The 14,918-nt window shown below is 39.2% G+C and overlaps 1 protein-coding gene across 2 annotated transcripts; it reads left to right on the top strand.

Moving 5' to 3' along the window:
- Window positions 1-783: 783 nt before the first annotated feature.
- Window positions 784-10,026, top strand: fam237a (family with sequence similarity 237 member A). Of its 2 annotated transcripts, XM_015359454.2 has the most exons (4): window positions 784-900; window positions 1,905-2,198; window positions 3,604-4,003; window positions 9,701-10,026. In XM_015359454.2, the coding sequence occupies exons 3-4, from the start codon at window positions 3,619-3,621 to the stop codon at window positions 9,847-9,849; spliced, it is 534 nt and encodes a 177-aa protein (XP_015214940.1). In that variant the 5' UTR covers window positions 784-900; window positions 1,905-2,198; window positions 3,604-3,618; the 3' UTR covers window positions 9,850-10,026. The 2 variants fall into 2 exon arrangements, with proteins under 2 accessions (XP_015214940.1, XP_015214941.1); XM_015359455.2 differs by lacking the exon at window positions 784-900 and having other exon boundaries at window positions 1,737-2,198.
- Window positions 10,027-14,918: the final 4,892 nt, after the last annotated feature.

Below are 14,918 nucleotides of genomic sequence, written 5' to 3' on the forward strand. Positions count from 1 at the left end.
ATGCTCCATAAAAGTAGCCATAAATGTCTAACAGCTCGGTCTTAAGGCTCCAAGCACACTTAGATGCTTTTGTTATGGGAATGTAATTAGCTTCTGATGCACATGGCATTTCAGTTAAAGTGTAAATATGCCAGCTTTCACTACAGTGTCTGAAATGAGCAGTGTGTGTTGGAATTAATACTGAATGGTCCAGAATACTGGTGGCAACCTGTTCTGAAACTTTGGGGACACCAGTGGTGGTATCCACAGAGATCTTGGGAGGTTCTACCAACACCCCCTTTACTAAGAGTGGCAGCACATCATGTTCCTTCTTCTGGTGTCCCTTTCCCTTTTGGGGGGACCTCTCCTCGGGCTCGGAGGGTTAATTAATTCCTTACACTCATACAGCACTTTTCTGGACACTCCACTCAAATGTGCAGCCCCCACCTGGATGATGAGACAGTACACTCACCACACACCAGCTATCAGTGGGGAGGAGAGCAGAGTGATGAAGTCAGTTCATAGATGGGGATTATTAGGAGGCCATGATTGGTGAAGGACAGGGGGGAATTAGGTCAGGACACCAGGGTAGAATCCCTACTCTTTTTGAGAAACACCCTGGGATTTTTAATGACCACAGAGAGTCAGGACCCTCGGTTTTACGTCTCATCCAAAGGACGGTGCCTTTTAACAGTATAGTGTCCCAATCACTATACTGGGGCATTATGACCCACACAAACCACAGGGTGAGCGCCCCCTGCTGGCCCCACTACCACCTCTTCCAGCAGCAACCTTAGTTTTTCCCAGGAGTCTCCCATCCAGGTACTGACCAGGCTCACACCTGCTGAGCTTCAGTGGGCTGCCAGTGGTGAGTTGCAGGGTGATATGGTTGCTGGCATTTCAGCAGGATTTCAAGATCAGGTAAGGCTCATGTAGCAAAGAGTCATCATTGCCCTCCTCAAGCATAAATATGTTTTTGCACTGTAATATTTTTCTATTTTAGGGTGAAAATGCCAACCACCAATAATAAAAGCACGTTTTTGTTTTGTATTTGGATGCATTGTGCACTGTAATGGACTTTGGAACTCAAGTTGATGATTAATGCAACTTCATGACACAATGTAACTTCAATGACACTTACGTCATGTATTAAATATTGATTTATAAACTACTGTGTGTTTAGAAATGTATCTATATAAGGCTAACGATTTATTTCTGTGCCCATGTACACCAACAGTGTTTTGGGTAAAAACAGGGTAAAAAAAAATCAAAATCACAGAAATAGAGAAATAAAGATCAAAGTTAGAAAGGTTTCCCGGTTAGAAAAATTCTGCATCGATGAGCTTATTTCAAACCACCATAAAAGTAAAATGTTCACAGTGACTTGTAAAACCTTCAATTTACATCACAAAATAGACGAAAAATCCAGGAATGAGCAGTTATTAGAAGTGTACTGATTAGTTTCCTCTCTTTTCTTTTTCTATGTTGCTTCAATTCTTTCCTTTAAAGCCATTCTGTAATATACTGTAAGAATGCCCCCTCATCTGTCTACTGTCTCTTTTAGTGTACAGTTACAGTTTTCTAACACACAAAAATAAACTGGCAGGAACCAGAGAGTAGCAGTGACCTTTCTGAGGATAAATTTGACATATTTTTTTACAAAATACAGTTACATGTCTGAATGTGTTTGAAGTACAAACATCAAACTGGTCCAAAAAAAAAAGTTGTAATTTATTAGCGTACTGTATGTCAGTATTTGTTTTCGTGTTAGAATAATTGTTTGAGCAATTATTCTTCTAAGTAGAAAGAAAGCTGTAAATCCTGTGTAAAAGTTATCTGAATGAACCGCATATGCTGTACACATTTGTCGCTTTATTTTGATTACAAAACAAGAAATGTGTAACTTTCTCTTGTAACACTTTCAGACAGCAAAAAAATGATATGAAAAGGGGAAAAGTTTTGTTTGAAGTCACGCCAGAGGCTGAAGAAACATATCACGGGGATGACAAGAGAAAGCTCTGATGTTCAAAAAAGACACCTGGACGACATTCATAACGAACTGATGTACATCTTGCGAAGTGACTGACGTCGCTGAGGAACCTACGTGTACACACCCTCTTCTTAAACTCGGCATCTCTGCTGCCTTTAAACTCCGCGACAGCCTGATCAAACGCAGGGACGGGTTCAAGTAAGGCACGTTTCTATCACACCGTACAAAGGTAAGCCATTCAAATGTTGTTTTTTTAATACTGCAACTACGTAATTTAAGCAGACAAAACTGGAAGTAGAGAAAAGTTTAAATTAAAAGTAGCAGAAATGTTGTGATGTACTGTATCAGATGCAATATCGATAGATGTACAGTACTGTGTTGCGTATTTTATTGTGATTAAAGGATAATTGGTGCTTCGAAAGTTTTAATATTAAAATGAAAATACCCAGGACTTTATAGTATTCACAAACTTTGTTTAGGCTGCTTAAACATGCGAAAATCGAATTCAAATGTTAATTTTGCTCTTTTTTCAAAACGTTTTGAACTGTAGTTGAGATCTTCTCCAGCACAATGGAGAGTTGTGTAATTTCCATACATTTTTTCACACTGCGCAGAGTGAATAGCTGAAATCTTCGTTTGCCCAGGTGAGGAAGACTCACAGGCTTGGCTCTATTTACCTGTTGTACACTGAAATTAACGATAACTGCCTTGATCGATTTCTGATTTATTTGATATACTAATTTAAATTCCGGTGCACTTAGCTAATGTAACAGGACTACTGAAGAACAACACTACGTTGTGTAGTGGATTACAATTCATGTATGCGTCCGTATACTCTAAATAAGAGGCAGCTAAAGTTGACATTTATGAGGTACTGTATGCAAGTACTTGAGTGAATTCGATGTAATGTTTCAAAGGGTTTTAAGGCTATGTGTTGTTGTTGCTTTAATAACTATTATTTGATTTCCAAGCAAACCACGGTTGTGAATTCAACAGTTTAGCTGTAGCCCAAATAGAGAAAGCAATAACGATAACTTATATTTTTAGAACAATTGCGACAAATGTGCACACATTTTTACATGAAAACAAAGTATACACATACTGTGTACTGTTATACTGTGGGCATAATCATTTCATTATTCAGTGGAATGTTTCGCCATTTCCACAGTTTCAACTCGACGGCTATTTTTTTAGCATTAAACTTTCTACTACATTTTAGAAACAAAACAGTTTGTCAATAAAAGATCGAGATACTTTGTAGGTCTTGCGGACTAAAGTCAGGGAAATACCTCTATATCATTCATGCAGATTGAAGAATGGTGTCTTCATTTTTAGACCATTCAATCCAAATACAGCATTCTGTTGTTGTTGCTACAGTAGCTTTTTATATTATTTTCATGTCAAGCTCATTCCAAACCCTTTTAATGGCATTAAAGTGTTTAGGTCAAGAAAGTCTGAAGCCAGGGCATTCAAAACCTGTTTTAGGACATGGATGTCTACTTTACCCACAAGTCACTGTCCCATGCTTTGACGCTAAAATGTCTGCTTAGAACTACTATGTGGAATCACACATGCTTTGTGTTGTCAGCAGATGACGTTCTGTGTTTCAGAACATAGTGCTCTTTCCCCTGCAGGTCTTTAGCTCCCCAATGGACAGTACCGGTGGTATCCTCAGGCTCATGCACACCCTGCTGGTCATGGGAACGATGTGTGTCCGGCCACACTTGTGTCATGGTCTGATCGACCCCCTGGCTCTGGGGCGGGCTGACCCCCAGTGTTGGGAGTCGTCCTCAGCCCTCCTGCTAGAGATGAGGAAACCGCGTATCTCAGACACAGTCCCAGATTTCTGGGACTTCATGATTTACCTCAAGTCCTCGGACAACCTGAAGCACGGAGCTCTGTTCTGGGACCTGGCCCAAGTCTTCTGGGATATCTATGTGGACTGTGTCCTCTCCAGGACCCATGGCCTGGGTCGCAGGCATCTCTCTGAGGGGAAACAGGAAATAACAGCCCTCCACTCTCTGGTGACAGACAGTAAGTAGACCATAGTATATACTGTAAACATGCTTCTTTTTTCACCTTATGTGGAATGTGAAGGACTAAAAAGGCTTAAAGGGGATTCAAATTATGATTACAAAGTTTAGCTGGTTTAATCTTCCCTTCAACTCAATTCTCAGTCAAAAAATGCAAAGTTTACTTGACCAAATGACTTAAATATATCTTGATTCTATCACACTTGTAATAAAAAAGCAATAATTTGCACTTTTAAGATACGGTGCCTTCGGAATGTATTCACATACACACACCCCTTGGAGTTTGTTCAGAATGCATTGTGTCTTAAAAATAGAAATACATTTATATAGGATTTTTGTCCCTCATCAATGCGAATTACTGTTAAAGTCAAAGTGGAAAAAAATGCATTTAATTTAAAGGAAGTCTCTGAAATGTATTGATTTGATAATTATTTGTTATCTTTCTCATGGCACTCCACATCAAGCTCGGGTGCGGTATCAACTTTCCTTGTGCAGTCACTTTAAAATTGGAATGGAGTGCGCCTGTGGTAGGTTCAGGTGGTTAACACATTTCAGAAGAAACACACCTGTCTGTATAAGGTCCGTTAGTTGGCAATGTCTGTCAGAGAAAAAAAAATGGTACACCTGTACCATAAAGATCAAGGAGCTCTCTATACAACTCTGTGATACAATTGCCAGGATGCCCAAATCTGGGAATTCACAGAAGCCGGTGTGCGAATTGCTTTTTCATGCATTCTTTTCAGTTTGCATGGCAAATTCTGCCGTAACACAACGTTATTTGCAATCCAGCAGTTTGGTTGGATCCTACTAAATGTGAGAAGGAGACAAGCTAGGCAGAGTGTTTTTGGCGTAGCTCACCTGGCTGAGGGAATTAACAGCCTTGCCAGGGAGGGTGAGGCTGCCCAGACCCCCTCAGCATTGCAAGGAATGAGCTAGGGAGCTGCTGCAAGGGTTTGGATGGGGGGAAGGAGGGATTCACTATGGGAAGTACAGGATGCGACACTTCTAGTCCAGTATATACGCAGGCGAGCGGAAGTGAACGTGATTAGGATCCTTCCTCCTGAATGTATTTAATATCTTTGTTAGTATTTCATTTGTTTAAGGGGTAGAATTCTTTCTGGAGGCACTGTATTTATGAAACATAATATGTTAACTTGAAAGCAAGCACAGCAATGACTATTGTAGTGGGGATATTGATTTCCTATATCTTTAACCTTTTGAGGCTTGAATTTTTGTTTGGTGTAAATCAAGTAAGAAGTGTTCTTGTATTGTATTATACTGCTAGAAAAAGAACTCCAAAATGTTGTACAGCAATATGTACGGGCACATTAAAAGTCCTGACAGGTCTGTCTGCACCTACGGTATGTTGAATGTGCATGTTGAATAATCGGATGTTTTTAGGTTGTTTTACATACAGTAAGCTATGCCTATATTGTTTAATTCCATATATAAAATTATTGGTTTTATCCATGCTTCATGGGTAATGAGTGAGAAACATTCATACTATAATGGTTCACCTAGAAAAGTTACTCAGGTATTTCTTAAAAATATATTTTTGTGTTTGGAAACTTCTTTTTTTCGTTTAGACTCAGAAAACCTTGCAGAGAGCACACATTGAATGTGGCGGAGATTTAATTTTTCAGTGGCACACAATTCACTTCTGCCTCTTTGGGAGCCAAACTCTGACCAGTATCCCTCCTTGATTCTGCAGCTTAACTATGGATCTAGAGTATCATCCACGACTAACTTTTTAGAGTTCTTTGACCAAGCACCAATTGTAATGGATACCCATTGCTCATATTATTATGTTACATTTGCAGAGACTTTTGATAAGGTTCTTCATTCAAGAGCAATTCTAAGCAAAAGCTAATTCTGAAATTAGAAGTAGATATTCAAAGTAATGTGAGCGTTTAGTTTGAGATTGTGTATTGTCTTTTATGAATCTAACGTCAGACTGAAACCTGTCCACTTACATTACCCTGTTCTAATACCTTTTTGTCCTAATTGTTCCTTTTACAACCTTTCTCTGGTTTAAAATTGGCTCTGGAACATACAATAGTGATTTACAATATAAGCTTTCAAAGGCCAAAGCCTTTAAAACTTGAATAGTGCAATATAAAAAATAACACTTAAAGAACCCAATACAGTACTGTAGTAATAAGACAATGGAATAGTTCTGAGTTGCTGTACATATAAGACTGATCTGAAACACAGATATATACACAGTATGAAACACAAATAAGGCAAATGTAATGACATTTTCTTAAAACACCTTCTAGCAATTCCATGTCAGAAGAGTGTTTGGGAATGGTGGAAGACAGAGTCATATACAGCATACGCAAAAGATTTTTTGGATATCATAGATAGTGAAAGTGCAGAAGTGTGCAGGGACAGTGAAGAGAAATCTGTCATGTTTGCTGTGTACTAATGAAATTTGTATTTCAGATCAAAATATAGAATTTCAGCCTTTGTTAAAGCAAAACATGTGCCCAGTTCATTCATCAAATGTGATTTCAGCTCTCCAGGATAACCTGGAGACAGGTGACAGGTTGTGTCACCACAATATGCTTATCAAACACAATGATTCCTGCTACATTCCTAAACACCACTTCAGGCATGAAGTACAGTATTACCCAACCAGAATAACAGACCATTGTATTTGCCTGAACTCTAATTTGTTTTGATTCACTACTTTTTGGGTATATGTGAATCTACGGAGAGTCCTGTTTTGACAATTTAGAATTCTGCCTTGCGTTAACTGAATTATTTCAGTTAAGACAGTTTTCAGTTAGGATAATGTTAAGACACAAATGGAGAAAGAGACCTTCTTAATCCAGAAGATCAAAGTCTCTCATGCTTTTTTCAATCATTGTGAAATGTTTGGTAGAAATGAAATTTTTAGGCTTCACTTGTTAAACGTTTTAAGCATTCAGTTTTACTTTGTGTTTTGGCCCAGTTAATGTTATGCCCAAATACTCACAATGTGCTTGTAGTTTTCAATAATAGATTTTGAGTTCTTAACTGTGGAATTTCTGTTCTTAGTGTTTCACAGATGTTTCCAAAAGCCATCTCATCTCATCTCATCTCATTTTGTGGTTAAAGCAGGGATTGTCCTCAAAAACTCTAATGCATTGGCAGAAAATGCACAGGCCCAAATGATTCCCTGTCAGATGTTGATCGCCTTTATTCTGAGAGATGTTTAGGATCTCTACATTATATTCAATATTGGATTTAAACTTTGGTGAATGTAGAACTGACTCTGCAAGAGGTAGAAAACATTTTCTGAAATGTGAAAGTTTGTGTATTCATATTCATTCACCCACAATATTTTTCACTACATCATACAGCCAAATCTCAATTAACCAGGAAAATAGAGACAAGGCTATGCTGGATTTAAGCACAACATAGTATATAAAAAAAACACAGAAAGCTATTGCACAGCCCATACACTGCTTACTGTACATGCTGGTAAATCCAAAAAGTCTGTCAGACTGTTTTAATGCTGGTTAATGTTTTGAGTAGCAATAAGCGCTGTCCTTCTGATGAGACGTAAAACCGAGGTCCTGACTCTCTGTGGTCTTTAAAAACCCCAGGGTGTTTCTCGAAAAGAGTAGGGGTGTAACCCCGATGTCCTGGCCAAATTTACCATTGGCCCTTACCAATCATGGCCTCCTAATAATCCCCCTCTATGAATTGGCTACATGACTTTGTTCTCCCCCCACACTCTCTGACGGCAGGCGGAGCGACACACCGGTTGGAGTATTCTCGGTTGCGGTTAATGGCAATGTCAGCTCAAAGATTTGGTTCAAACCACCAAATGGAGACGGGCGTGCCGACAAGCGGACCCTGCTGATGTGGGATTAACGCTAGGAAAGAGAGAGAATGTTTTGAGTAGCAATATTATTGCATCTCTGTAACTGATGCAGAACTGTGGGTAAAAGCAGCTTTGACTTTTCTGCGGATTAACATTTTAATCTCCTCAAATGGGATTTTGGAAGTACAGTACACGGTAACAATATATAAGCTTCACACAAGTAGCACCCCCAGGAACTGACCTCAGGTTCCCAGTTCTGCAAACAGCTTTGCTGACACTGTGCCACAATGTCACCCCGAGCTGGATTTCTTTCTTCCTGAATTCAGAAATTAAATTCGGAACGTCCCGTGTCTACCAAAATGAATCATCTCCGTGTCATTAACAGGCTTTTCCAACAGCCCCTATTGTTGTGTTGTAAATGCCTGCAGTGAATTAAAAAAAAGAAGATGAACTATAAAAGTCTTGATCAGTGGCAAAATTCCAAAATCGACGTCACTTTCTGATTAAAATAATCTACTGGTTAAATTAGAGGCTTTGATTCGATGATTAAAGACTTTTTTTCGCAAAAAAGCATTCTGCCAGGTTAGCCTTTTGGAGCATCATTTCGCAGATACTAGCAAACCTTCAGCTCTTTGTCCATTGAACCATTCCAGAATTGCTTCTTCCACTTCCTCAATATTTGTTTTTTTTTCATTGATCTTCCCTTTGACTTACCGCCTGAAAAATCAAAGACGCTTGCTAGCAAAATCAACTCTAACATCATATACATATATTTTTTAATTGCAAATTGTCCTTTCACTGCATGTACAATTAAGAATGGCTGTTCACCCATAATAACTTCTTATACATTGAGTTTTATTCAATTTCTATTACGTCTATTATTATGTAACCTTATTTTCGTCACCTTGATTTTGTGATTTTTGTGATTCTTGTGATTTTTGTGAGCTCGCAGAAAAGACATTTCATTGCCAGCAACTACTGCTGCACGCTGTATTGTTGTGCATTTGATAAATAAACTTTGATTTGGTTTGATTTTGATTTGATTAAGCTTCCATGGGTTTTTTATGTTTTTCTGGCAATACATTTAATGTATCATCACATTATGAACATCCAATGGGGTGATCAGTAGCACTGGGCTATTTGTGCTTAGCCAATGCTTGTGGACAATGCGAAATCAGTTATAGTTTTAATCTTTCCGTCCGAGTCTGAGAATGTCTGTACCAGGTGTTGTAACAGACAAATAAGTTCTGGATCCCGAGATGACATGTAAACAGCTGAGTTTATTGCGTGCAAGGAACAATAAGATCGAAGAATTATTCAGAGAATTGTTGTAAAGCCCCGAGTATATGTAGCAAACTTTAGCCGTTTCTGACACAAATTGTTACTACTGTATGGTAATGGGGGGAGGTCACCTGTGTTCGGACATTCTCCAGACCTTTTGAACACTTGGAATGGCTGGTCTCTTCTTCCCACGGTTAGGGAGTCTCCAGCTCGCACTTGGAATCTCGTATCGGTTAACTCCCGTCCCCGCCATAACTCAAAAGTGCTGAAGCGTGGAATGTCTTGTACCAAAATAAGTCTTTGTGCAGAAAGAAATCAGTTTACCCTTTTTTTCACATCTTATATCTTGCTTCAAAGGGAATGCAAATGGCTAATTTTTGCATACTGTATATCAAAATGATCTGTATGCTTTATATTTAGCAGTATAACAGTTAATAGATTTTGAGCTAGTGATACATTTTGAATACAAGGTGCTTAATTTTTTCCATCCCCTGTACTGTGTGTCTTTGCTCCAGCGAACCTGGTCGGGTCAAAGTCCTCCCATGGAACTGAATGGTAGAAAACTCTTCCCCGATTTGAAAATGTTCTTGTTTTGCTTTTCAGAATCATATATCCGGAGCCTGCGGAGTAACTTCTCCAAAGAAAAAGAATATACCCAAGACTTGATAGGAATCCAGGTGCACAGGATTGGACCTGGAACCCTGGGCCGGATAACAAGGGCTGTGGGCATAAAAAGGAGCTCCAGCATGTAGCCCCTTTGAGACGTCAAGGGGGCCGTAACTCCTTTTGGACCTTTTCTGTCTTTAATGAAAGCGTCGGAACTTCATCTTTTTTAATCTCGGAAGTCAAGACGTCCATCCAGTTATTTCCTTGTGTTCCTTTCATGTGGCAGGCATGAAGCTGAATGTACTTAAAGGAAATTAAACAGAGGGGACTCTAGGGAGTGGATTCATTGGTCTTAGCTATGTGATGGGATTCTAGGTTTTTCGCAAAAACACGTAAGGGAGGATTGAGGGTGAAAGCGAATTTACAAGTAATTTGACTCAAGAAGTACTGGGTTATAGCTCTGAAATGGAGTTTATAACGAAAGTTCAGGAGGGATGACAACAACCACGCTCAATCATACTCAGCTGTCAGTAATTAGTAATCGCTCCAGTTATCCTTCCTCCCCTAAACACTATAAAAACGTGATTTCCTACTCTCCCTCGCGTATGACTTTTGCATCCAACTTCCACCCCAACTCCACCTCTGCAGCTACTCCTTGGTTATCCTGCGTGGGGGTCCTGGCCTCCTTGTCCTATGGCCAAGCGGGTTAAGCCAATATCCGCTCTATAATAGTTCATCACGCTTTGATCTTGGGTGTTGTTGTTCCTAGTGAAGTGCTTTTAGCTTAAATCTGGAAATTATATTATCTGGGGCTGGCAACGCAAATGACTAAGAACTCCTTCATAGTTTCTAACACATTCATCAATACCCTGCTAAAGAATTTTGATTCTATATACAATTTGTATCTTCAATTGCAAATGACATATGATTTTGAAACATTAGATAACTCCCCACCTTCCCCCGGACCCATGGTGGCTCAGACAGCAAGGGTGTCTAGCTCTTGACTGGAAGGTCCTCGGTGTTATCCTAGGTAGGAGCAAGCAATTTACAGTAGCTTGCTCTAATTCCTTCCAGATGGCTCCCAGGTCCACTCAGCCTGCTTTCCAAATGAGTACCGGGGGTTAATCCTTCTGGGGGTAATAGGCCAACTGGAGTGTGATCTTAACCACATAACCTCCACCTCCAGTGTCGGATGGTCAAGAAAATGGTGGTCCTTGCCTCCCATTCCCCCATGAGCCTTTATGGCCTGAAAAGGGACCTACATACCACCTTCCATTATAATACAGTATGTGCAACATATGCATTGTGGGATATGGATATTGTTTTTGTGTTTTGACTGTGTTGCTTGATTTTTGAACATGAAAAGGATGACATGAAATTAAACAAGTTGAAGTTGGGCAGTATGGTTACGCAGTGGTTGCTGTTGTTGGACGAAAAGCTTTGTATTCATATCGAGGCTTGACTATTTTAGTAAAGACTTGCACAGCAGATTCACATGCAGTGTATTTTTTACTGAATTAAAAAAAAAGCATATCTTTTTGTTATTTTGGTTGCCAACTCCTGCTCTAAGTAAAGAAATGAGTTCAATTAAGTAACTCAGAGCAAAATTTTCTCAAAATTACACATACGGTATTTACCACAAATGAACACATCATAACTTCAATCTCACCATGACATTCAACCCAACATTTGAGAATCACTCATCCTAGAGGGTATAGGAAGTTAAGTGAATATATAGTCACAAACAGTGCATCCATGCAATGCAGTAGTCATTCTGTATGTACAGATTCTCTCCACAAGAGTGCAGGACAGCAAGAAGTAATCTGATTTTTAATAAGTAAATGTGTCAAACCACTTGACATTCAAACAAGAATGGAAAAATGTTAACATCCCAAAATTTGCTGAAAAAACAGTGATAATGGTGTGAATGGTTTAGAAACAAATTGTTCACAATGAACAGTAGCTTGGGTCACCAGTGTCTGTTACCATGAAGGGCTTTGTGGTCAAACTGATGGATTGGTACACAATGACAGGCATAAGTCAACGGATGCCATACTGTAGATGCCATTGTAGGTACGTCATTGTGCAGGACATACAATGATCCACACAGTGGGAGCCATAGAGTTTCACTGATTGATACACACTGATACATTTACATCTCCGGTGATACGCAAGACAGGTTACAAAATGAATGGAGTCAACGTATCGAACAGAAAATAATGGGAATGTGCATTTGCCAATTGCAAGCAGACCTCCACTCAAACACTCAGTATCACCCACATCATACATCTTCAAGCCATGTTCAAATGCCGAGAATGGGATGATTGCAATATTCTTAGAAGGGACCATCAATGTGGCCAAAACACAGTCAAGGCCACAGTGCAGTATATAGAGGAGATTGGTGTTGAACTGTTAACCCACTCGCCTTAATATTGGAATCTTGCACGCCTGGATTTTCCTCTTTAATCCCATGTAGGTCACTCTCTGAACTCGAAACAGCAGTGATGACAGGTACAGTGGCTCTACAGGGAAGGCTCCGGGACCAGGAAATCCCATTTTTATATTAGAGCATTCATACCCTTGTCAAGCCACAGTAGAGGTGTCTAGATGTCATTCCAAATGTTCAAGTGTATTGGCTTCATGAATTATATGTACACTTTACTTACCTTACACTAATCCAAGACCATGTATAGTTATAGTAAACCAAAAGGATAAACACAAAAAGCATTTTGTAATGTGTCCAACATTGTAACATGGTAGCCAGTTGTTCCAGTTACAGTATGTTCCAATTGTACTGTATATCTGTTTAATGCTACAAGTATGAAGAATATTAGAAGAAGGCAGACTAGAGGAATCCATCCTGCACAGCTTGCTGATTTTCGGTAGTTGACTAGGTAAGTGAAACTAAAACGTAAGCCGTTTTTCAAAGGGGTTTAGAGTTTTGGTCTCAACTACCTGGCCACAACTCCTTGAGTAAAGAACGCTTCCTCATTTTCAGCCCTAGATGAATTCCCAATTAATTTCCTCTCTACAGTATCTCCCTTGTCCCAGGCATAGACCAAAGAGATTTTGCTCTCTTCAAAATGTCTGTTTATGACAATTCCTGAAGACTAAAATCACTCTTATTGCTCTTTTAAAGATATAACATACTTTTTAGCATGGTAACTAAAACTGAAACTGAACACAATATTGTTTATTAGTTCTTAGCAGAGCTTCCTGGGTATACAGTGAATTTCACACTCAGTCCTGTAAACTGAAGCATTTTTTACAGCTTTCCCACCTTGTATTGGAGAGTACATGAAAAACATCTATAAGAGCACCCTGATCCTTTTTGTATGTGAAAGTCGTGTAAGTGGTAACGAAAGCGTTCTTTCTGGACCCTATTCAGACGACACAATCCGGGTTAGAGTGAGGAAAACATGGGGAAAAAGCATGCAGAAGGAAGGAAAACGGGGCATGTCCAAGGTGCGCTGGTGTTCGGGGGAGGTGTGGCCGAGGCAAACAGTCCAAAACTGAGTCCGAAGGGGAATCCGAGACAAGGCAAAAGTCCAGAGCCGGGCGGTCCATCCGAGACGAAGACAGAAGGGGATTAAAACAGGAACCGGGTCAGAACCGGGACAGGAACAAGGACTAAAAACTTGACGGGACCAGGCGAGTCCGGGACAGGAACCAATGCAGAGCCCGGAATGGAGTGAGCGTCTGGCTTTTATAGGACGGGGGGGCAGGAACTAGAGGCAGGTGCAGGGAACGAGTACAGAACAAGGAAGGGCTGGACCGTCCTTTAGAGGAGGGGTTTACGATCGTGACATACATTAAGTGTGTGCCCAAAGTCTCTTCTTCATCGCAGTACATCAATGGCTCAGTTTGGAGCTAACCCCTATTTTCTGAATGATCTATTTTCTGAAAATTTAACTCCTTATAATATAATATCATAATATTAATCACTGATATGGATCAAAAAGAGCAACAGCTCTGCTACACATCCCCGAGCACCTGCATCTTCCCAATTACAAAGTTGTGTCCCTTATCGTGATGTGTTATTTCCTGTTTGTTAGCCAGTTTGCAGCAATTTGCATACATTAACATTAATTCCTATGGCTTTTAATCTGAGAATCAAGCTTTTATGAGGAGCCTTACAATAAAGCTTTCTTGTATAATATATAAGAAATATTATATGATATTGCATGTTTTGGCTTCATGTACTATCCTTGCTGCTCGTTCACAAGGACTACTCTTCATGTAGACTTCAAGGCTCTCTTCAGATGCCATCATTTTTTAAGTATTCTTCTATTTTGTTTTCCAAACCTTTATGTGCGACAAAAGTAAGATGGATTGAAATATCAGTTCTGTATGTCCTTTTTTTATAAACTGGTGCTACTGTGCATCTCCAATGTGCTAGTCACATTTCCCTGAGTAGGGCCTGGGATTTTACCTACTCTAGCCTCTGTAAAACCTGGATTTAATAATTTTATAACCTGTGACACTTTATTGATGTTTTTCTGTTATACAGTATTTCAACATGTGTTCTGTTATCTCCAAATGTCACATAATGGAAATATTTGATTCCAAAAATATTGGAAAAATGCTTTGTATTATTTCTGTTCTAATGCAATATTTGTCTCTATCTCCCTCCTGGCAACTCTAAAATCATTTTTTGGCCGCACCCCAATCCCGATGGACTCTTTTTCGAACTTTGGGCACATTTAGGGAGTCAATAAAACACTCTCTTCCTTTATATCTCAGATAAGCTATTTAGGCCATGTTTACCTTCACTTGGACTCTTTAGGTCTGAGGTGAGCATGTTTTCAGCACTTAGTGTCATGTTTTGTCACCTCGGTTCATCAGTTTCTTGAAGGTGTCTTGAAATTAGAGTTTTGTCCTTCTGTGCAATTTTCATGCCTCTCTTTGGGCTGACTATGATGCCCTAATTTTTTTTTTAAAAACCCACTATTTTGATAATCTTCTATCAAACTAAAACAGTTTCATTTTTTTACTTTCTAAAATAATTGACTATTACATTGAAACTACTAAGAGCAGCCTAATTAAAACTGAAAGGAAGAAAAATATTTATTCTACTTTATGTGATGACTAATATATGCTTTCTAAACTGATGTTAATAGTGCTGTTTTGTTTAACAATTATATTATTTAGTTTAATTGAATAATAATTAACAATATATCATTTGTATTCCACTTATAAAAACAGTATTTCAGTG

The sequence above is a fragment of the Lepisosteus oculatus genome, chromosome 12, assembly GCF_040954835.1.
Source record: "Lepisosteus oculatus isolate fLepOcu1 chromosome 12, fLepOcu1.hap2, whole genome shotgun sequence".
Lineage (NCBI taxonomy): Eukaryota > Metazoa > Chordata > Actinopteri > Semionotiformes > Lepisosteidae > Lepisosteus > Lepisosteus oculatus.

Coding starts and splice junctions, on each gene's coding strand:
- fam237a (XM_015359454.2), top strand. CDS start 3,619: ATGGACAGTACCGGTGGTATCCTCAGGCTCATGCACACCCTGCTGGTC. Junction 4,004..9,700: donor CCACTCTCTGGTGACAGACA/GTAAGTAGACCA, acceptor TTTGCTTTTCAG/AATCATATATCCGGAGCCTG.